Genomic DNA, 24,555 nt, shown 5'->3' on the forward strand with positions numbered 1-24,555 from the left:
TGATCATTGTTTAGGATACTTTTTGATGTAAATTATTCATATATTTATTATATCTATATCAGTCAGGATGGTACATCCCCAAAAAAGTAAAAATTCTAAAAGTTGTCCTTTCCCATCAGTCCTGATCTTTGGATTGGTAATAATAATCATGGATTTTATTCCCTTTTGCTTTAATGCATACATACCATATCGTCAGTGGCCAGATACATGAGCAGAGCGTCAGAGGAGAAAGTGCGGAACTTGAAGTTGATGGAGGAAACGTTCGGGTTCCACCTGGTGGGTCGCCCCACTGCAGCGTAGCCTTCACCATCCAGCTGAACTGTCCCCTCACCATCCGAACGCTGGGGGCTACAAAAATACAGTAAAGAAAACCCGTCCATTTTAATATTGCTTTGTTTACCATCCAACTACAGAGAGTTTGAAAATAAGATCACAATTATAAATAATAAAATGCAAAATAGAAATGAATATACGGAGAAACAAAAGAAAAGTGGCTGAACAGATCACTACAGTTATTGACGTCAATAAGTTATATTTTATAGCACAACAACGCATGGGATGCATAACTAACAAATACCAACACGAACAAGAAGAAACAAACAATTAAGTATTGAGTTTTATGAAAAACACAAATGGTGTTTGCATACCTGACAACACATCCTTTACAGTCTCCCTGTCTCTCTCTGTAGTTCCACAGTCCGATAGGTTTACCATCCAAGAAGGTCTCTCCCATGCAGCCTGTGAATGTTTGTGTTCTTACTGCGTCGGCTTTCTAAAAGACGAAGGGAGAGAGATATCAACGTGAAAGAAAAAGACAGGCAGGTTCTTGATGTTGTGTTTAGACAGAGAGAGACAGCTACCTTAGCAGTGCCGAATATTCCTCCGACAAACAGGTAGGCGTTCTGGTCCACGTCCAAGATGGTGAAGGCCGTGGGCGAGTTGGCGCTGGTTGGGGTCGGCATCATACCAGCCATAGAGCCTTCCAGAGGATATACTGATATGGTACCATTCAAGCCATTGCTGTAGTCGGAGAGAAGAACAAAGAGGGAGAGAGTTTGATGTTATTTTGTTTGCCATTCTGTATTTCATGGAAGACATTTGCTATGACTGAAGACTGAAGTGGAGCCACTTGGAATCAGTTATTATGAGCTCTTGGTGCTGAAGATGAATGATAGAAACACAGTATGGATCCAGCTTGTTGCAGTGGCACCTCTGAGCTGTACAGTGAAATGAAGTGCCCACCTTGGAGTTTGTTTTCAAAGCAGGAAGAGCATTTTCTGCGTTGTTTCGGGGAACATTTTTAAGACTGATAGCGTGTATTACTGGAAAACGCCTTTGGGAAATCTCTCCGTGCAGTTGGGATATCTGCTTTGTGTGAGCAGGCCTTCTGTTGGACGGCCTCTATACAAGACCGCTGCAGCTTTCACTGAGAAAATCTGCTAGATTACACTGTATCTATGTAATGATGTGCCACAGGCTGACACGGCTACAAACTCTTGATTTCCCAAGTGCAACAATGTGCTTTCCACTGTAGCATGAATGAGCCAATGTCCTGTGGATACTGTTGGTTTAGTTCTGCTGTTACTAGTGTCACAGTGAGGGAAAAGAGAATATATCAGTCCTTTTATAACAATATGTGATATCGGCCATTCAAATTAAAAAATAATACGCTCTATAAACTGCATATTCTTGTCTTGTCTTGTCTATCAGGAGGAGGAACACTGATATGTGCTACAAATTTGCATCTACAGTAAGTGTATCTATGCATTTGTTCTCTTTTGTGAGGGCACTTTGTGACATTGCATGGTAAGTATTTGTGTGTATCACCATTATGCTTCTCAACACTCCTGGTTTCCCTGGCGAAACGCAAGATGGGACTATTCTTTGTATTATAGCCAACATCAGTGGCTGAATATTGCATGTAGAGGAACAAAACATGAGCACGTACGAGTGTGCACACTTCTTACCGGGACGCCTCTATCCTGTGCCAGTTCCCATCGTAGATGGTGTGATGGGGATATTCGACCCTCCCAACACCTGAACCCACATCCCACAGGAAATTCACCTTTCCCTTACGCATCTCCAAGGCCAAGAAATCGACCTGAGAAACACAGAAGGTATAAACAGTACAAAACCGGCTTCTGTGCACATTGTTTCTTTTGATAAGTCTCTGAACTGAATTTAGTTTCAGTTTACTGAAAGAAAAAATATTCCCATTTTATTTTAATTTATTTCGAATGGGAAATGTGCAATATATAATTATGGATGATGCACAAGAGTAGTAAGTTTATTGTTGACATAGGAAACACTTAAATTAGCCTGTTACTGTTAACCCTGGGGCATAACAATAGAGTTTACGCTTTGACAAGATATGTATTTAAAATGTTTACACATACATATATTATTTAAAAGAATATAGAGATACATGTACTGTTGTAACTTTTTTGCGATTTTGTTTTTGTATTCAGTGAGAATAACCAGAAGATGTGTCCGTGTTTTTTTTTTTTTAATAGCTTTGTCTTGTAATCCCATGTGGGATGGGCCAAATGTTTGGCACGATACAGAAATATAAATTAAGATAAACTAATATATGCAGACGTAAAGTATATCCATGGCTTGGGTGGGTTTTCTCACTGGGCTATGTACTAAATGAGTACTCCAGAAATATTGTGGAAGATAAGTAAAGTTAGCCTTTAAATATGATGAAAAATAAAATTGTAAACTGAAGAGAGGAATTTATCAAATAATCAAACACTTGTTGAAGTGGTAACGCCAGAAATGTAACCAGACCCTTGTATTAAAGTGCACTGTACATGTTTGCATTATAATTATACAGCAGATCTAAATAGGTCGAAATATGTTTCAAGTCAGGCAAGTTGTACAAACTGTGCAAAGGAGAATCTGGGAACATTTACCTTTTTTAATTCGGCAATGAAAACTGTAGTGTCCATGGATTGTGTTTACACTGCTCTTCTTTATTGTTAAAAGTTGTACAATGAAATGTTTTACTTTTGCTCCTCGGATGAGAGAAACAGGAGTTATGCAACACTGTTGGTGGTTATGCAAAATGATCATTAATAATTGCACAAAATGTCAATTTATTACTTGTGGCAGAGAAACGTATGCAATATTTATCATGTAGGAAATAGTGAGTGAGAAAATGGTGAAGGGATTTCGAACCCAGCTCTGGTTCATTCTGAGGATACAAAGGCTGAAGTTTTCTCCAGCTGTCCCTGGAAGTAAATTTTTACAGGAACTTGCGGTATTTTGATTAATGATCTTATTACTTATGTATGCGCCCAAAAATAATAAATAAGTGAATTTTGAGCATATGTTTTCATCTGGATACGGCCTCTGAAGTACATACAAGTGCATTATTATTCATATAGCATTATACACAATTAAAGATGATTAGGGAGTCACAATTGAAGATACAAATGAAACACAGACACACAAGTGCACACACTTATCTTTCTTGTCTCTTTCGGGTAATGGCTATTATTCATTAGTGCAGATCACAGGGCAGCATCGTTGTTATTCAACTAGCATTACACACTATTAGTGAAATGTTAGAGGTGCACACACACACACTCAGACACACACAAAATTGTTATTCCTTCTGACTTCTTTGCTATTAGAAAATATAAGTGAGAGACACATAGAAACACACACATGCTAGCATGTTAAAGACTTCACAGTCAGATGGCGCAAAGCAAAGATTTCTCAGGGGAAATCAGGCTAAAGCAGATCGCAACTTAAACTTCTAGTTAATTGCTGCTGCTCGTTAAAGACACACACACATGCACCCGCAGGCATGCACTCTGTGGGACTATCAATGGTACCTTAAAACAGCAGTGTGCTATGTTTATAGGGGTGCTGGTGAGTGTGTGTCGAGAGGTATTAATTATTCTCATATTAGAAAAATCACTCGGGGAGTTTGTGTAGGCTGTGTGCGAGAGACACTTTGTGTGTGCAGCGTAAGAGACGAGCGCAAGTGTGTCTCTGTGCAAGCAGACGTTAGTGAGTGTGCTAAAATGCAGACATTTTCAGAGTTTGATAAATGCTACAGAATATGCAGCCCTTCAACGTTGTGTTAAATATGATGAATGTCTTAATAAGAAACATCGAAAATGTTTGATTTGGTTTGACAATTTTCCCCCAGAACTATAGAGACATATTAGTTACCCCAGTGGATTTAATGACTGTTGAATTCTACTAACATGCTAAATAAATCAGTTGTGTTTTGGTTTTGTTGTAATGAGGGTTTTCCCTCCCCACAGTCTGGAAAGAATGTTTTTGATATTTAGGCCATTTAGTTATATATATTTATATATGTATATTATATATGGCAGTCCTGGTTCTGGATTGAATAGCTTCAAAGGGGGACCAGTTTAATCCAATGAAACATGTAAAAGTGTCAAGTTTATGTGTCAGACTTTAAATACTTTTTACAGTATATTTCCGGTATGGAAGAGTTGAAGCAGTAAATATGTGGATAGCTGTGTTATTTTATGCTGTATGCTGAAACTAGCAAAACGTCTACTTACATATTTGGCCGACCCCAGGTAGAAGAGCAGGTTATCAGGTGTGGTTGTTTTAACATGAAGGATGATGGTGTTGTACCTCCCTTTTCTGATATCAGGTCGGTAACTACGGAGACAGTCGCCACCTGATGACACTGACACTTTGATCTGGAAGAAAAAGAATAGAAATCATGTATCATTTTTGCATCATAGGTTTCCTCTTGTATTTTAGTTTGCATTTATTTTACATGCTGTACAGTAAAACACAAGCATTAAGTAAAGTTAGCCTCTTGTTTACCGTTTACTGACTCAATTCCAGTCCAAAAATAAATACAAAAATGCTGCTACTGTTATTATATAACATATATATATTTTTGATATTTATGAAGTTTAAATTTTAAAATCAACTGCTGACGACCAGTTTGCGTCATCATACATACTGTTATTAAATATGATCGGACTGGCAGTTGTTGACAACTTACTGAATTAGCTTGTTTCCTGGCTTGGTTAATCAGCTCCTTGATTTGTGAGATGTTGCGCCTCAAATTGTCCTGCAGCTTTTTGATAGGCTGCAGCTTCTCCAACAGCCTGTCAGCTTCATCCTCTAAATCCTTCACTTTAGCTCCTGCAGCGTGGACTGAGGGTAGAGAGAGATCAAGTACAATAGGGATACAGAACAGTACAGCTGTTATCATAATACTACAGAGTATATCGTAGCTGAGAAAACGCGGAGAGCTTGCAAGAGTAGGATGAAAAATAATGGCAACTGAGGAGATCGCTGAAGGAGGAGAAACATGGAGGAAGGGCGAGAAAGATGGAAAAGCCAGTGAGAGCCAAACAATTAGTGTAGCTCAGCGTTCAAAGAGAACCGCTCTTGATTACGTTCATTCATTGTATAAGCTCGAGACTGAAAAAGACAGAAACAAAGAAGAGACATAAAAAGGAAAAAATAAAATGGAAAGAAATTCTACGCTTCACGATGTGCAGAGCTCTCATGCTCATGCCGAGCGAAGGCATTATTAGAAGCAGATATTGCTTACTGTAAAGCTATTAAAGATGGTCATAAAATTAATGGGTGGTGCTCCAATACTGTTGGTGAAATCAGATCATACTGATATGCAGTAAGTTATATCAATTAAGCCCAATACTGTTGCTATAATATAGTGTATTATCTGTGATTTAAATAAGTAAAATAAAGGTCTTGAAATTTGTGCTGCCAAAGAGATGACAATAAGATTACAATATGGTATTGGTGCACCACTTACAACAATAAGTGTTTACATTAAGGTAAGTGAAATATACATACTGATTGCTGTGGGGATTGAAAAAAAACAAAACAAGAGAGACAGAGAGAAAAATATCAAATTTCAGATGAACGCATCAATTTATGTGGCTCTTTGACAATTAATTTGTCGCAATTAAAGTCAGAAGTTAAATTTAAGCAGGCATATTTTTAAAGTTTAAAAATCTTTTGATTGGAAGGGAGTTTAAAAATTTTGTTATAACTTTTTTTTTTATCAAATTAAAACAAAAATTAAGAGGTGAAGGAAAAATAAGAGAAAAAAAGCAGCTAATTAAAAACATTTGTTAAAAAAATATTTTTTTCAATGAGCAGCAAGAGTAATTAGTTATTATTTACAGTAAATTATTACATTAATCAAAAGGTAAGTGTGTATTAATGTTGAATGAACCAAAAAAACATTTTAGACGAGATGTTCCTGCTGTCTTTACTTTACGACGACCACGAGACTCTGTGACGACCGAATAATAAAGCACTTTACTGTTTTTCTCCGGGTCCTGGATCATCTGATTGGCTGCGTTGACAGTGTCCTCCAGGTCACTGTAGTTCCGCTGCAGGCCGCCGAGTCGCAGGTTCAAATCTCCAAGGCGCTCCAGGACGTCTATGGCCGTGGCGTTAGCGTCAGCTGCTACAGCCTTTGTGGCTGCCAGCTTAGCTGCTGTATCTGCCGTCGAATGTAACACAAGAAACGTAAAAATGACGTCGTATTATTAAGCCCGGACCATCAGTTGTTATTAAAAATGTGATACAATTCAAGATGATGATTAGTGGATATATATATTTAATATCTGTATATATATATATATATATATATATATATATACTTAATTGCACTTGTTTTCTTTGGTCACGGTGGGGAAAATAGAGTTACAAAGAGGGACAACAAATGAGACTTTGCAGGTCAGATTTGAATCCGGTAAGCATCACTAACTCAAGAGGACAGTGTGAGCAGGCATTGCATCATAACACACACACACACATATACACGCATTCACACAGATATGTACACTGTCAGTTAATACTATTCATAATGCAGTCTAGTTCTACATTTTCAGTCCTCTAAACTCTGTTGATGGTTTGCATTTGTTGGACCTTCGAGTATAAAGAGTGCCTAAATGGCTGGATGCTGGTCAATTTGACTCTTCAGGAATATATATCAAACTTCTTTGAATACAACTGGTGGCTTAGTTCAGTCTGTAAGCAGTTTTTTTTTTTTTTTTTTTTGGTTAAAACTAAAACTGTAAAGTCATCACACAGGATGAACATTTTTTTTCGGAGCATCGCCCCAAACCAAACATGTGTTTGTGTTATCCTGGTTGGGTAAATCCTGTGAAACCAACTCACGGGGATTTAAACTAGAATTTAACATGATGCGTTAACCTCTGGGTCTGATCCGTCTACTCGGTACACTTTTACAGTTTTCTGTGTGTTGATCTAAACACGTCCATGTGCATCACCTACGGTTCAGCAGCCTCACTTTCGCTTCAGTGCATTTCTGAGTGAGTATCTGTGAGTACTGACATGTGTCAAGTTGAGTTTACCAAAGCAACTGACCTCTATCTTCACACTGATATCGATCCACTCTCTCTTTATCTCTCACACACACACACACACACACACACACACACACACACACACACACACACACACACACACACACACACACACACACACACACACACACACACACACACACACACACACACACACACACACACACACACACACACACACACACAGTGTATTTGTGCAGTCATACCATTGGGGATGGCGTTGAGCGTTGCCATGGTTCCATTGACAGCTTTGAGCAGGTCTTTGGTTTGGTCTCTCGCTGCTTTAACTCTGCTCTTCAGACCGGCCACACTATCTGCATTCTCTACACACACACACACACACACACACACACACACACACACACACACACACACACACACACACACACACACACACACACACACACACACACACACACACACACACACACACACACACACACACACAAAAACACATACAAGTAAATGATGACGGTGGTCTGATTTGAAGCCAAGGCCACCTACTAATAAAATAACTGCTCTCACCTCCCTAATGGGGAAGAGTGAGTAAGGCACAGAGAGGCAGATGAAGAGTGACAGTGATAGCGGATAATCTACTTTAAAGATAGAACACTTTCTTGTTCTGTACAGAGGAACATTATATTTTCTATTATATACATATATTATATTCTGCATGCAATATTATGCACTCGCACATATATTCACGGTACCTTGGACATCATTTTGAAGTTGTTTGGCTTGGTTCAGCAGTTTGCGACTCTTCTGAAGGGCACCTTGAGCTGATTCCTTTACTGGCTCCTCTGCACCTAAAGCCTAAATACAGAAGAGCAACAGTGCAAAAATCTGTGACTTAACACGCCTTCACTAAAAGTGCCTCCAGAAAATTATGGATCTCTCACAAGAATTAAAAAAATAAAAATGTTTCGTGACGCATAAAAAGGTGCAATAATCTGCATACAGTCCAACCTTTCTTTAAGATCAAAGCATCACTGTTTTGCATTGCTAAACGATTATCTAAGAAAAGACTTTGCTATTGCTCATATTTCTCTACCTTCCTCCTCTTTTTTCTTTTGTTGCCTCATTTTTGCTGTCTTTTTTAGCCCAACTGCCTCTTATACGGCAAAGGAAAATAAAAATAAAGACAAAATTACAGAACGCCAATGAAGGGAATGAGTCAAAAATGAAAGGGCTAAATATTAGCAGAAAAAAGGACAAACGAGAATAAGCGAGAAAGAAAATCAAAGACGAGGGCAAAGGTAGATGAATGTAGAACAAGTAAGTAGGAAAAAGGAATAAATTAAGAAATAAAATAAGGTACAGTGAGAAGAAGGAAAAAGACGATTTCAGGTGTGTGTGGTCATGATAATGAAGAGAGAGGGGGGGGGGAGAGGGAAGGAGAGGGACAGAGAAGTGCTTTGATCTCTCAGTCGTGACTAATGGAGAGCACAAACTTACATTACTGTTACTGCATGCAAGACACACAAAAATACACACACACACACACACACACACACACACACACACACACACACACACACACACACACACACACACACTCACTCACACGCCATCATTTGTGCTGCGAGTACATTTTCATGGTCTGCATTGCTAAAAATGTTTGTGCTGGGTATCTACAGTACCTGAATATGAAGTGGATTATATACAGTATAGCATAAACATGTGTACCTTCCAGCTTTTGGCATTTGCTTTCCACAACTACAAAATTGGACTTTTTTTCATTTATTCAAAAGTTGCCTCCATGTGTTTCTGGATGTGTTAATGTGTCCTCTTACCAGCGCCAGTGCCTCACTTGCCCTCTGCTTGGCCGCCTTTGCCTCTTTCTCTGCGGCATCAACATTCGCTTTAATGTTGCTATAGGCGTTGAAGGCAGCTGTTGCATTGAAGGAGAGGTTTTTAGCTTCAGCCAAAATTCTGTGAGAAGAGGGAGGGAGAAGAAAAATAATGGAGTTGGACATTGATTTCCCATTTAATCTTTGAAAACACACTTTGTTTAGGAAATCACTGGAGGTTATAAAGAAATATATCCGTCTATCTTTCCATGTCTTTACAAGTCTCAACATTTACTGGTATTATCTTGATTTTCAGGGTTTTTGAAAAAATTATTTGATCTCATCTGAACTGTGATGCGGACTGTGAAGTCAAGTTTCTATAGCACATTGGCATTGCTTATAGGACTGTAACTACCACTGACAATTTTTGATTTTGGTATTGTTTATTTTTTCCATGAATAGATTGTTGTTTCAATCCTAAAAAAAGAAGAAAATAAATGCTACATGCCTGTTGCTCATTGCAAGAGGCTGAAGTGACTTTTTTTTTTTTTTAAACTGCTTAGGCTTTGTAGTAAAGAATTAATCGTCAGAAGTATCATGGAATAATATTCTGTCACTCACAGTCCACTTAATAAATTGAATACAAGTTTAGCAGGCCTACTTTGTAAACCAAGAGGAGTCCTGGCTTTGCTATACTCTAGATGTAAATGTGTGCAAATGTGTGGTGGTTTAAACTGTATTTACCCGTCTAGAATGGCCGCAGATTCGTTCAGCTGTTTGGCGTGTTCCTCTGCATCGTGCACACGATTAGCCAGGTTTTCGTCGCTCAAACCATCGGTGAGGCGGCCGACTTTATCGTCCAGCTGGTCGCGAAGAGGACCGAGCTCTCTCGCCATCTCATCCAAGTCCTACGGACAGAAAACAGAGGTTTTGCACACACTGCTTGGTTGATGTGGGATGAGATCAAATCAGTATTTACTGCTGCCATACTGTCATATCCATGGAAATATCTTTTCTAATTATAGTAGCAGCACAGAGACGACATTGAAACACAGATACATGTACTTCTCCTTCAAACTCCTCTTTCCTGAGGCCAAAAGACACAAAGCTGACCTGAGGTAGAATAGTCAGCAGCAGACGGAGGTTTTGACAAGTTACATGGCTTCCACAGGTTTCTACTTGGTTCATTTTAGTACCTCTATCTCTTTATTGATGTTGTCAGAAAGCTGGTTTGCTTCCTCCAGTAGACCTTCTCCTTCTCCCAGGACCTTCTGTGCTTCCTGTTTCACCCCACTGACTGCAGACCGTTTCCTCTGCAAAAAAAAAAAAACAAACCAGGATCAGTAGCTGTGACATATTTGAAATGTTTCAATATATGAGTGTGTGTACATGTGTATATATCATATATATATATATATGATATATGATAACTCAAAACAAATGAAACAAAAACTAAATTATCACAAGAAGTGCAAAACATGTCATGTTTTACAGGAATTTTTCATGATAATAAAGAAAATGCTTGGCTGCACACCATGTGGTGTGTATGAGTGTGTGTTAGAAGTGAAGGGTCAATATAAATTAAATCTTTGTTTCCAAAAATGAAATAGCAATCATTCAAGGAAATGATTGTCTTTTTTTATCTGTGCAGAGTAGTTCTAAAACACTTTATGATTGAAGGTATTTCAAGTTATTGAAAATAATAAAAGCAGTTACAGGACACTAGGGACATACAATTCATGATTTGATTAAAGGGTGTGTATAACCACCACGTAGTAGTGTACATATTCCACTTCACTGCATAAAGCTCTTCTTTATAGAGCAACCGGCTGCATGGTCAGGGAGAGAAAGAAAGCATTAAAGAAAGAGAAAGTGAGTGCACGGTATGTGTGTGTTTGAGATCGCTGCAGAATGCCTCCTCGAGGACATGCATACTAATCTTCCTGACAAATGCTTGTTGTTTTTTTTCTGGTAGGAGTACGTTGCTGCCTCTGAGCTCTCCTTAAAGATGAATCGCATGCAAAAAGCTTAAAGGGAAAACAATATTAAGTTGTCTCTGAGATTCAATCTATGGCATTATTAAGAAGTTTTTGGAGTTTGTTCTTTTTCCGAGATAGAAATCAAAAGTTTAAATTCTTTTAAGTGTAAAATCTGAAACAAGATACACTCAAAGCTGTAATTTATTACTTTATAGCCGTTAACGTTGGGTGTCATGGCTCTGAGTTTGTGACTTCCGAAGCAAATAATAAAGACTGAAACATTACTGTCTGGTCTGAAAATAAGCAACTGTTTATATGTCATGTTTGGAAAAAAAAAAAAAATCACGTGGCTGTTTTCATGTGTGAATTTTCATATTATGACCCATTTGGAATTGTAAGTCACTTGTAGTTATTTACACAATACATGATTCAGAAAACCATAGGTCTATAAATGATTTGGCACTCGAGCACATTGCTTTATGACTGTGTTTGTGTATGTAAAACGTGTGGCACCTCCAGGGCTGTGAGGTTAGCTTGGTTCTGTTCAGCCAGGGAGCCGGCCTGCCTCGTCTTGGCCTGGGCAGAGTTGAGCAGATCCCCGGCCTCCTGGAGCTTCCCCTCGTGGTCTGAGAGCTTCTCTTTTATCTTGGAAAGAAAGTAGGGCAGTTATTTAGTTAATGTCATTGTATTTAGAGAAACTGAAGACCATAGAGTAAAGATGAATCGTTGATGATTACCTCTGCTTTCAGGTCTTCTGTGGCCTGATGGGGGTCTCCAAACATTCTTTTGACTTTCTGATACAACTCCTCTGCCAGACTGGAAGGAGAAGAAGGGGATACATTGCATTATTTACCTGTAACAGTGTTATATGAGGTTTCGTGGAACAGTGGAATAAATCACTACAAGTGAATACTACAATTCACAGAGGAGAGAAGAGAGCAGGGCAGTTACTGTGATGTGTGACTGAGTTTTTACTGGTGTGAAGACAATAATCACTCCGTATGACGGAATACAGAAACGCTGGAAAGAAATTGCAGACTTTCTTCTATTGACCCCTCGGGCTAAGTTAGGTTAAATTGTAGCAATGTAAAACATTTCAAATATTACATTAATGTTTGTATGCAAGTGGGTGGGTGGGTGAAGCAACGTCTGCCAATGTAAACTGCAGCATGGCATACTATAATAATAACAACAACAGATAATACTGGGAGAGAACAAGACTCCAAAGGATAAGTAAAACCTCACCACTGAGCCTCATCGCTGTGCCTGTTTGATAAAGACATTCTAAGCAATACATTTTGCATTATATAGATTAGGGATGGCATGATTTAAAAAAAAAAAAAAATTCAAATAGTCATTATAATATAGAAAATGATTCTTACATGCGACTGTCGTTCCTTCTTATTTCCCCTGTTTCTACCAGCGCCAGGCTGTAATGTGTTACTTTTGTTGGTATTGCACCGAAAAGCTGCAGATATTCCATTAACACGCAAATAGTTCAGAGCAAATTTTGAATAGTGATTTTGTTGAAATGCCCATCCCTAATATAGAGCATGTGTTCAACTTAATGCAATAGATACTCAGAGCTGACAATACAACTATTCAGAGAATTCATGCACAATAAAAGGAAACTTTGTTCAAGGGGCATTTCATTAGTCATGTATAGCTTCGAATGCAGGGTGGATCTCTACTAGTATAACATGGCCATTGAGTACAATGCTGAAGGTGTGTTAGAGACTACATGTTGCAGTGAAGGTAGGACATGCGAGAGTGTAGCAGGAGGCTCAAGTTGACTGCTTGAGCTGACTCCACAGCCTTCCCTTTATCTGAAACACCCATCAGGATTTGCAATGCAGCCTTTTAGTTCATTCAAAGATTTTCTCATTACATTTTCCTATGACAAACTTTTGGGAAGCCTTCTCACTTTGGAAGTATTTAAAACAGTTTAATACGCTCATGTTTACCATTGCGTCTCTTAATGAGTCTTATTTTTCACCTTCAGCATTAATTAGGACAACAAGGATCTAGTGTCCTCCAGTTAATATCACTCAGAGGACAATTTCACACAGTTTTGGGGATATATGCAAGGTAATGATTGGATTTGATAAAACTTTAATGAACCCTGTTGGGAATAGCATGAAGAAAACAGAATACAAAAACAAAACAAGGGGAGGGGTGTCAAACTATTACTCATCTGACTATTAAAACATCAGACTACATAGAAATACAGTAATGTATATGAATACAAATCTAATTTGCAGTGTGAGTGCAAAGTTTTCAAACCAACGACATACTGAATATAAATAAAATGCATTCAATAATTAATATGAAAGTTACATAGCTGTGCCAGCTGTTTTATTGAAGCATCCATTTAGCATTTGTTTTTGCATGTGTTTTGCTCTGCTGATCTGGTTGAAATCATCCCTCAGGGTTCAGTCAAATACTCAACTGCAGGCAGACAGACAAGTCATTCAGTGACGGGCAATTTCTCTTTGTCCCCATTTTTCTTTCCCACTGCAACTCTCTGTCCATCTGGCAGTTGTTCCCCTCTCCCTCCGTCTTTGTATCTTTATGTCTCGCTCTGTTTCTGCCCCTACGGTGACACTTTTAATTAACTCATGGACCTCGTCAACATTTACAGCTCCAAGAGAAAGACAGAAGGGGGAGTTAGGGGGAGGTGGGATGAAGAGAATAGATAACGAATTTCATCAAATGCTTTGAGAGAGGGAGAAAGTGAGTGAGAGCGACAAAGTGAAAAACACTTTTGTTAAAACATGAACAGAAAGTCACGGCTTTAGGATACGAAGCAATCAGGTGTCAGCACAGTGAAAAGTGTTTACTCCTGATGTGTAGTGTCAACAAGAAGAAATAAATCAAAGGAAGAACTCAACAAAGGACTGATGATTCGGCATGATTGAACACCCTAACTACAAATCACAGCCCGTAACAACCGAGTGTTGCGTTGTTGTTGTTTTTTATTTGGATGCATTTTTTTCTACTGTTCAAGGCATTCACTGAGTTCCAATCATTTCTGTATTATTACAAATCAATTGGAATCCAATTGAAACAAGTGTCACTTGAAAAATCCATGTGAACATCGAGCCCGCCATCATTTGCAAGTCAGATTTTCAAAATGAGGCAACACAGACTTTTAAAAGTTTGTCAAAGGTAATGTTGGACAAAAAAATAATGCAGGGGTTATGTTTATCTTTGATATAAATACGTTTCATGAGTGTCCTCCTGACTAATTACTTTTCAGGAAAATTTTAACAAAGTAAATAGTTAAATACATCCATATTTGCTTGTTGGCATTTAAGTTATTTATTATTTTTTTTTAAATTGGTGAGTTTGGCTATGTAAAAGGTTGCACAGTCAAAACAGCAGATTTTTTTTCTGACAATAAATACATATTGAGAATTTTATTTTTAGAGATTTTAGATTTTTTTTTTTAGGTAAGCTATGCGTATCCCCTCTTGTGTCTGATCATCTTTCTCTCTGTCATTGTGCAAATCAAAAGAAAAGTCTGAAACCAAAAAAGTGCAAAGATGCTTGTTTTCTTCAGTTGCCCAAACATTTTTCTTGGCATATTTTCACTGTGCTCATTAAAGAAAATGAACATAGACCACAACCAGCTTGAAAATAAGCTATTTCTTGACCAAAAACCTCACACCACAAGAACAGTTTCTTCCCGGCTGCAGCTGTCATCATCAACAAGCCCCTACTGACAAAGACTCACTCAAAGACGCTCACACACACACACACACACACACACACACACACACACACACACACACACACACACACACACACACACACACACACACACACACACACACACACACACACACACACACACACACCCTGTTAACACTGTGATCATTTGCCATGACATCCATTAATATATTCTTGTTAACTTAACTGTATACTTATTCTTTTTGTAAAATAATTCATACATTTAAATACCATCTGCTTCCTGTGGTAGTTTTTATAACTTTGTATAGTTACTTGTTTTTCTAATATCTTATATTTTGTGATTGTCATGCACCAATACAGAAAAACAAATGCCTTACTTGGCAATAAACCCCATTCTGACTCTGTGGTCTTGTACACGTGTCTGAAACAAAGACTGGTCTATTCACAAAGTTTTCTCAAAATCAGTTTTTTTGTAGTGTGTGGGAGGGAAATACATGACCTGTGTGTGTGTGTGTGTGTGTGTGTGTGTGTGTGTGTGTGTGTGTGTGTGTGTGTGTGTGTGTGTGTGTGTGTGTGTGTGTGTGTTTCCATACTCCTTCTCCCCCTCTGCGATGCTTTTCTTCCCTCCCAGCTGTCGTTTCCTCATCTCGGCGAGCATGGCCTGGATCTCCTCCTTCATCTCGTTCAGGCTTTTGTCTGGAGTTCCATCTCTCCGCGAGAGAGTCTGGTTCAACTCGGCAGCCTTCGATTGGAGGTCTGAGCACACGGACACACAAGAGAGACTGCTATGAGTGTACCACAGATGGACAGATTTAGTTCATGCAAGTTGCATTCGCACAAGGACTAAAAGAAAGAAACAAATTATTTCAGTTTCACTGATATTTCTTCTGGGAAATATTGAAAGTTAAGAAGTATTCATGAATAGTAAAAACGTTGGTAATATATATGTATAAATACCCTCAGATGTCTTTGTTATCATTTTTTCCTATTTCAATTGCCTCAATAGCTCTAATTAGCTTACATTTTTTGCCAACTTAAGCTGAGACACACACCACTGACATATTATCAGCTTATAAAGTTGGTTAACACGTTAGCCAACAATTCCAATAATCAAACATTCACTCTCTGATTTAGCTCGGTTTTGTTTTTACACTCTCATCATTCAAATATCTGGCTCTTGCTATTTGGACTCACTGACTTTGTTTAGAGTTTGGTATTAGGTAGGCAGAGCACAGCCAGTTTAAGTGGCCAGTAAACTTGCAATGAGCTGTGTGGATATTAATTCTCTGTGGATTTGTCACCACAAGAACCTCATTTTCCATCAGTTATTTTATAAACTGCTAACATAACAAGACAACTAGTCTACAGGAATGGAAGGATCGCTGGGGCTTCACTTCGGCACCGTGATCCTTCGAGATAAATACTAACATTAGCATGTTCGCAAATCTCACAGTGACAATGCTGATGTTTAGCGGGTGTAATGTTTTCACCGTCTTCATTTAACGTGACAGCGCACAAACATTAGCACTTTAAGTAGAGCTATGTAGCCTGCTTAAGAGAAATTGAGATTTTATGATAGTCAATGGATCCTCAAAATCAGAAGGATTCATCCGCTCAGCACAATGACTGTTTCCTCAAATTTCATGGTAATCCATTCCAATAGTTGCAGAGAAATTTCAGTCAGGATCAAAGTTTTGAAAAGATCAACTGCCTGACCGATAAATTATTCATGACCTCAGCTGTAAAGAAAGTGTTCAGATATTCTGTATACTTCAATACAGATGGAACAAATGCTCTTAATACATAGACACCTATAGATAGATATCTTATCTATCTAGGTCACAGTGTAATTGTAATATATTGAATAACTGCAGCAAAAACTACAAAAGTGAATTGATTAAAAAAATGTAACCTACATATAGATGAAACAATATGTTCTACTGCATGGCAACAGCAGACAGAAACACAGAAACATACAGTAGATTATGTTAATATTTCAGAACCAGTAAACAGATGTACAGTAGAGCCCTGATGGACGCTCCGTCTTTGGACTCTGTCGTGTCGCCGCCTTACGGCTCAAACAGAAAGAAAGACAAAAATCACACCATTTGATCTTCACTCATTTAAATACAGACACATTTGAGAGTCAGACACACACACACACACACACACACACACACACACACACACACACACACACACACACACACACACACACACACACACACACACACACACACACACACACACACACACGAGCGCATGCGATCCGTTTTAACACCAATCAAAGCCAGTGATTTTGGCAGACTTCATGTTTGCCCTGCTTTTATCAAATTAAAGGCAACGAAATCTCAAACCAATCAATGATGAAACCAAACTAAAATACTCCGGTGCTCACTTGAATAATACTCAAACCGCTGGAACTTAATGAGCAGTCTGTATATGTATCTGTTTGTGCAAGAGCAAAACAGAGCAGGGAAAAGTGTGTCTGTGTGCATTTCCATAACGTGCGTGTGTATGCAGCAGGCTGTGTGTGTGTGTTGTGTGTTCGAGGCGACGCTGCATTCATTTCTCATTTAAAATGTAAACATATGATTAAAGCAAGTTGAAACTTAAATAGCGTGTGTTTGTAGGTGTGCGTAGGTGGGTGGGCTTGCATATGTGTGTGTGTGTGTGTGTGTGTGTGTGTGTGTGTGTGTGTGTGTGTGTGTGTGTGTGTGTGTGTGTGTGTGTGTGTGTGTGTGTGTGTGTGTGTGTGTGTGTGTGTGTGTGTCTGTGTGGTTGTGGCAATGCAGAATTTCCTCTCATTTGAAATGTAAACATGATGTGATTAGAGCCAAGACAGAAGTAAAGCCATCATGCTAATGAACAGCTGTACTGCATGTGTGTATGCGTGCGCAAGCTGCATTCGCCCGCGTGTGCGTGAGTGTGTACGAGCTTGCGAGTGTGTGTCACAGCCATATAATTACATAGTGGGATTTAAAAGCCAATTAAACACTTAAAACGTGGACGGAATCATATTATGGTATCTAGTAAACACGGGCACACACACTGAGGAAAGAGTGTACTGTATTTTCTTGCCTCATTATATGTGTGCGTGTCTGTCTGTGTGTGCACAGTTGTATTAATGTGTGCACATTGGCATCGGTGGTTGTGTATTCGGTGTGTACATGTGTGTGTGTTTCTGATAGCCACTAATTAAGTCTCTAATTGCTACTCTCAATCATCCAGTGAGCCACGACAGTCTCTCTCTCACTCTCTTTTCCTCTCTCCCCTTCTCTCAGAAACACACACACACACACACACACACACACACACACACACACACACACACACACACACACACACACACACACACACACACACACACACAACCGTAATCACACTGTGATTAGGCAGCGGGCCAGAGAGCTGCGAGCAACAACAAGGAGAGGACAGTTTCATCACAGCCAGCCAGAATATGTTGGTTTGGAAAACTTTCATTTCATCCCAGAAGCCATGAAAAATGCACTTTTGTTATTCCGACATAAGTGTGGTGGAGGAAGAGTCACTTAAAAAAACATTTACACCTGCTAAGTACAGCTAGAACTTAATTAGAGCTGCCCAGAGTTAAGTGACTGAAAGCTGGGAACAGACCCGGAGATTACTGGAGTTTACAAAGACCAGACACCTCACACATAACAAATATTTCCAGTCTGAATGGAGCATTTACTTCAAGAGTAACTATAGAGGACAGCTGGGAGTGACTTTGGAAACAAACAAAAAAACTCCACTCAAGATCCACCCACTCTCTTGCTGAGGACCTTTAATCATCAGATAAAGTTTGCTCAGTTTTCATGGAACAATAGATGTTCACAACGTTTTTTGTTTTGAGATGATTGTCAAGGTCTTTTGTCCATGTTAAGCTCGAACTTGTTGAGACAACATGTATCGGAAGGCAAACAAGTATACTGAATAATGAAGAAGTTTAATACCTCCAGTTTCATGACGTCTAAAAAAGTGAATAAGTGGATGTCGAGTAGAGACTTTAAAAAATTTTTTTTTTTTTTTTTTACCAACTATTGTTTCTAAAGTCAAGAATAAAGCATCAACTTCACTTAGAAGAACTGGCTTATAAAAATAAAACAAGTCTCATTCATGACATGAAACATGACAAAAAATATTCTCTTTAAGGCTGATATGGAACAAAGAGAAGAGGCTGAAATGACCTTAACCAACCAACAGAAACAACCAAGTGATGAGTCCCACATGGAAGGACGCATACAAATCACCACAAAAAGCACTGAAACCATGTTTAGACGTCCGTGATACTTTCTCCAGAGCTGCGTATTCATTTCTCTCCCGAGATGTCACGGGAGAGAAACAAGAAAGACAAGCTGGTCACACAGCCACTGATGAAGCAGCTAGGGGAGGAGATGCTGCAGCTGTACCAGCAATAGGATGCTGAAGTGAACAACACCCTGCTAGTTATACATGCAGAGTGTGTGTGTGTGTGTGTGTGTGTGTGTGTGTGTGTGTGTGTGTGTGTGTGTGTGTGTGTGTGTGTGTGTGTGAGAGAGAGAGAGAGAGACAAGTGCTCTGTCTGAAGTCATTGCTGCCAGACTGAACCATCTGGACAGAAGCAACATTTTACACCAGAACCCTGCAAGAGGACGCCATTTAAACGTGGAGCTGCACTTGCAAAAGGTACAAAAAGGCCTTTAATTATTGAAGTGATTTACTACTCATTTATTGAAAGTTAATTTAAAGCTGCGATAGCAAATACTTTTATATTAAAAATGAATCAAATGACTATGTGTATGTGAAGAGGCTCCTTGTAGTTCTGAACCCACAGAGAATGACTACCTAACGACAGAGCTTATTGTTTTTGTTTTGCGTTCTGCAGCTTTACTTTTCCGATTTGCCTCTCTCATCCGGACGCAGCAGGCGACCGTTTTCAACAGCAAACCCACTTCACACTACCTGCCAAGTAACACAACAGCAAGACCGAAAGTCTTACCAACTAGCTGATGGAATAGTTGAACATTTAGCAGCAAAAGAGCCAGATGCTTCTCTCTGGAGTTGGTGGAAAACTAAACAAAGCTTAAAAGGAATATGAAGATGAGAGTAACATTTATCAGGGTGGACAAAACAAAGCCCCAACGAAACACTGCAAAGTGGCCGGCTAATATTTTTGTTTGAGTAAGTAGTTCCCTTGACAAATCATTCAAGTGTTGACACCATTTTGCTTTGTACAGTCTCTCTCTGTTGCCGCATGAAACCTGGCACCAACTGGGACAGCTATCTTGCTAACTAGCCCCAAAACAAAATAAAACCAAACTGTTATCTTGGTGGGTGACTCTTTATCACTATGGTTAGTGATGTTGCAGCTTGCTAGATCTGTCTTTATTGTTCAGGCAACACTTAGCACCACCAGCTGGCACAGAGCGCTGGCAGCTGGCCCATCAACCACTGTGGTTGAGCTATGTTTCCCATTAGTGAGCAAACAAGGAGGTAGTGGGATGTTTCAGTTGTCTCACTTTGAAGATTGCCCCCCTTCAAAGTAGAGTGTCTTTTGATTTGGGGGGTTTCGGGTGGTGACACCGAACCAACTCTTGATAGTAATTACCCTTCTGTTATCGCAGCAGTCTTTCTGAGATTCTGAATAATTATATAACAATTTTTTTTTTTTTTTTTTTTTTTTTTTTAATATGTTCTGTCATTATAATCCTTTGCTTAATGTAATAACATAAATTTCCCATTGAGATACCTTACATTTGATATAATATAATTAAATATATTCTAATGACAGATGAAACTAGTGAAGACAATAGAGTAAAATCCAGAAATCTCAGTTGGCAGGATGTGGAGGCAGCTAATGGGCGAGAGGTTGTCTTCATTTCTGCTACCTTTGGCACCCAGCAGTGTGTCCCTGATGAACTGCTCCAGGTCCTCAGCTCGTTTATGAATCCTGTCAGCATCATCCTCGACCTGTTCTCCATCAGCAGACACCTTTGTGGCCTATACACACACATATATACACATTATAAAATAATAATAAAACGTGTTAAATAAGTGAACATGTTTACTTGTGATAGGGAGGGAAGGGAAGGGAAAAAAATAAAGGATGAAAATTGACAGATGAAGACGGCAGCACAGACACAACACATGAACACTATCAATACTATTGTGGGCAAACAAATACAAAGATGGACGAATTACTGACAAAAACAACACAACTTCACACATTAACACACACAGAGAACCAAGAATAAAAGAGATGGATGAATTCTTGACAGACTTGAAAACACATCCTCACACACTCAATTTAACACACACACACACACACACACACACACACACACACACACACACACACACACACACACACACACACACACACAGAAAGAGAGTGTAGATAATTATTGTTGTGATTTGACAAGATCATGCTATATCATTTTAGCTGGTGTATGTGTGTGTCTGTGTGAATATACAGGGTGTGGGGGGGATAGTATTGCTGTCAACAGATGTCAAGGCCTAAGCCTCTAAAAGGGTGTAGCTTGACAGCTTGAATGTGAGTGTTATTTTTCTCCACTTGGCATTTGTAGACCCCCTCAACTGAAAAAGTGTTTTTTTTATTATTATTTTTTTTATTTTGGTTAACTCCTTTTACAGAAAACTGTAACTCTCAAAATTCTAAACTAAAAAACAAAAAGTGAGTGCACAGAAAGTCAAAGATTGTATTGAATCCTGGATTCTACAAAAGACAGAGATGCTTTTGGATGTTCACTGAACATGCAAAAACAATAACATTCCCCATTTAAATTGATTTTAAGCATGGGTGGATTCAAAAACATGATATTCTATTCATGTTGAACCTGGTACCTGCTTGTCTGTTCCCAGCACATTTAGATAACTAACAATAAGAAGCGTCTCAGAGCTCCAGGGGGCGTAAAACTCTTTTGTGACAACAGGTTTGTGATCAACTTATTGAAACTTTCCTTTGAAATGTCCACCATTTAAGTATAATTTGATACTCCCTGTGGAGGTTTTGACCACAACTAGAATGGTGGAGCCATGTCTTACAAGCTGGTTAAGGTTTTGCTTGCATTGTGCACGGAAATGCGGACGTGCAAGTATGTTGATAGCGCTATTCTGCTGGTCGGCAGTTGGTGTGACACAAACAGGCAGTGAGGAAGACTGCTTCCAAGCAAACATGCATGTACATGATAGTAAAATCCTTTTTAAAAAGTGAGGTTATGAGGACAGAAATTTGCTGAATACGTTTGTTCACACAGTGCACAGGTTCCATTGTGCACTTTTAGTAAAGAAAAAAAGAAAGAAGAAAAAACCTGAATGTAAACATAACTTTTGTTTGTAAGAAAACTATACAAGCTGACTTTAAGGTTAATCTGGGTATGGTTCCCAGAGGCCAAATATCTTCTAGTATGTCTATAACTCTGTATTTTGGCAGCTACCCTCAGACTCGTGTCTTTTCTGAGTACAACTGTTGCTTAAAACTATTTTCAACCACATTCTATATTTGCTCCATATTCTCTGTAGTAGACAGACAGAGAATGAAGGTGAACAGAGAGAAAGGAAGGCAGTCGATGACAGGGACTAAAGACAAGTCGAAGAGAAAAACAAAAGGGTTTATACCCTGCTGTGTAGTTGGTCCATCTCAACGACCAGTGATCCCAGGTTGGAGTCGGCCAGTTGCAGTAATCTCTCCGGAGCTTTCTGAGGCGACAGCATGTGCTGCAGGAGGGAAACAGAGAGATGAAGGAATTTCAGAGAGAAATGTCTGACACCTTTTGGCCCAGGGCTAGGCTTTTGAACTGCTTGGCTCTGTGCTGCTCTGAGAGCCGGAAAGAAGACGATGAGCAAGCAAGGGCAAGCGACAAGGAAGACAGAGAAAGAATCAAATAGAATTAGGTAGAAAGCATATCTGGAAAAACTGAATATATACAATTGTGTCACAGTTAAAAAATTAAAATAACAATTCAAATGTGACAAAGTTATGAAGCTGTGTTCAAATTACAGTTCAAAACTTCTCAAAGTTCTTTGAGAAAATGGTAACACTTTGAAAACACTGAAAAACAAAGCTCACAACAAAATGTTAATGACAGAGTTCATCTAAGTAAACCAGGTTGAGTAAACTGAATGAAGAATGTGTTGTCTCACTGGACAACTGCATAGTTTAGAAACTGTTTTGATTGCACAGGATTTTTTTTTTTTATATGTGCAAAACCAACCAGTTAGGCCAAATCCTTAAAATATTTTCTCTTGTAAAACCTTAAAAAAATAGAAGACATTTCCAATACAACATCTTACTGTGTTGCTTGTTTGTTTATTAATGTTAAATGGGCTCATTGTTGCTCTTTGTGGCCTTTGTTGATAAGATACCCAATATAACTCTGATTCTCAATAACTGTCAAATACCGGTGGGCCTCCGACCTCTGGGGGCAGTAATGAGCACATTGTAGACTGGTGCACCACAATGTGGAAGAAAATGCTGCATTACGTGGCTGACTTGATCAAGCATTACAATTTAGGTGTTTTCAAACCGGGCTAGCCATGGTCAGTCATGTACAGCTAACTTCAATGGGGATAAAATAAGTTAAAAATCAGGCAGCTGTTCAAGCTTTTCCAAATGTTACCAAACCAAATTAATCCAATTCTGTTCGTAGAACCGTATTTTATGGGGGTCTGATGCTCAAAACAGTTTACCCACCATTTAACAGGCATAATGAAATTACATGTCTGCACTGCAGGTTTAAGTGCATATTTAAGAGTCCCCTAATACAATGACAGTGTTTTCAACCAACTGAGGGAGCCAACGTCAGCTTAAGTAGCGAGTTTCCAAAATCTGACAGCTACAGAAAGCTGCTAGAAATAATAATCCTGCTTTTGTTTCCATCTGTCTGATGTCAATAATTTATTGTTTCAAAAATACTGAGAATTTGGAAAGTAAATCAGGCACTGTTACTGTAAACTGCATATGTGGGATTTTAAAATTAAAAACTATAGACGTAGCAACAGATGCGAAGTTCAGCAAAAGGTCTTTAGAAGTAAGTAAACAGAAAATAAAGACCTCATAAAAAAAAACTAGGACATGAGTTAACAATTAAGTGAAAATAAACATTCCAATCAGTCAGATACGGATTTCTTACCTTGAGTTCCTCTGTCGTGTTCTCAAAGTGGTACAACACCTTATAAGGTGGTGGGAGGGGTGTGGTCAGAGTGACATCAGTGATCATGCGATACAGGCGGTCCATATCACTGATCAACAAACCTGAGCACTCATCATCACAGGCTAGAGACAAATAAAAGCACTCAGTTAGACATCAGGGAGCCTAATGAAGCCAGCTAAATCCCTTTGAGAGGTTTACAGACAGCCAGTGTGGATTTGTGTTTGTTTGTGTGTGTGTGTGTGTGTGTGTGTGTGTGTGTGTGTGTGTGTGTGTGTGTGTGTGTGTGTGTGTGTGTGTGTGTGTGTGTGTGTGTGTGCGCGCGCGCGCGTTCGTTTCAACGTTTTTAGACAACCTTTTTTTTTATTTGGCAGGTAGCAATAAGAGAAAGAGAGGAAGTCATACAAGTGTCTTATTTTACAAGTGAATGTGTGTTTTTCTGCTTTATGAGTGAGCTCCTAAACACATCAGTATGTAACCGTGGTGACTGCTTGTGTTTTTGTGTTTAAGTGGCTCTGGCATCAGAGAGACAGGGCTGCCGATGCAT

The 24,555-nt window shown here is 39.0% G+C and overlaps 1 protein-coding gene across 2 annotated transcripts in view; it reads right to left on the minus strand.

Annotated features, from left to right (window-relative positions):
• lama2 (laminin, alpha 2) overlaps positions 1-24,555 on the minus strand; it is a 182,072-nt gene that overhangs the window by 24,462 nt on the left and 133,055 nt on the right. For both annotated transcript variants that reach the window (XM_069708505.1, XM_069708504.1), the window contains exons 37-54: positions 23,991-24,133; positions 22,477-22,575; positions 20,727-20,838; positions 15,432-15,594; positions 11,883-11,961; positions 11,659-11,790; positions 10,363-10,479; positions 9,911-10,074; positions 9,170-9,308; positions 8,087-8,189; positions 7,583-7,699; positions 6,305-6,487; positions 5,006-5,160; positions 4,548-4,691; positions 1,968-2,101; positions 861-1,020; positions 648-772; positions 186-348 (exon numbers count right to left, since the gene is read on the minus strand). In XM_069708505.1, the coding sequence (XP_069564606.1) occupies positions 186-348; positions 648-772; positions 861-1,020; positions 1,968-2,101; positions 4,548-4,691; positions 5,006-5,160; positions 6,305-6,487; positions 7,583-7,699; positions 8,087-8,189; positions 9,170-9,308; positions 9,911-10,074; positions 10,363-10,479; positions 11,659-11,790; positions 11,883-11,961; positions 15,432-15,594; positions 20,727-20,838; positions 22,477-22,575; positions 23,991-24,133 (2,432 nt within the window). The remainder of the gene's footprint in view (positions 1-185; positions 349-647; positions 773-860; positions 1,021-1,967; positions 2,102-4,547; positions 4,692-5,005; positions 5,161-6,304; positions 6,488-7,582; positions 7,700-8,086; positions 8,190-9,169; positions 9,309-9,910; positions 10,075-10,362; positions 10,480-11,658; positions 11,791-11,882; positions 11,962-15,431; positions 15,595-20,726; positions 20,839-22,476; positions 22,576-23,990; positions 24,134-24,555) is intronic.

Source organism: Brachyistius frenatus, unplaced genomic scaffold (assembly GCF_029030835.1).
Source record: "Brachyistius frenatus isolate BFR_SWC_R1_liver_20210118 unplaced genomic scaffold, ASM2903083v1 Contig_76, whole genome shotgun sequence".
Taxonomy (NCBI): Eukaryota; Metazoa; Chordata; class Actinopteri; family Embiotocidae; genus Brachyistius; species Brachyistius frenatus.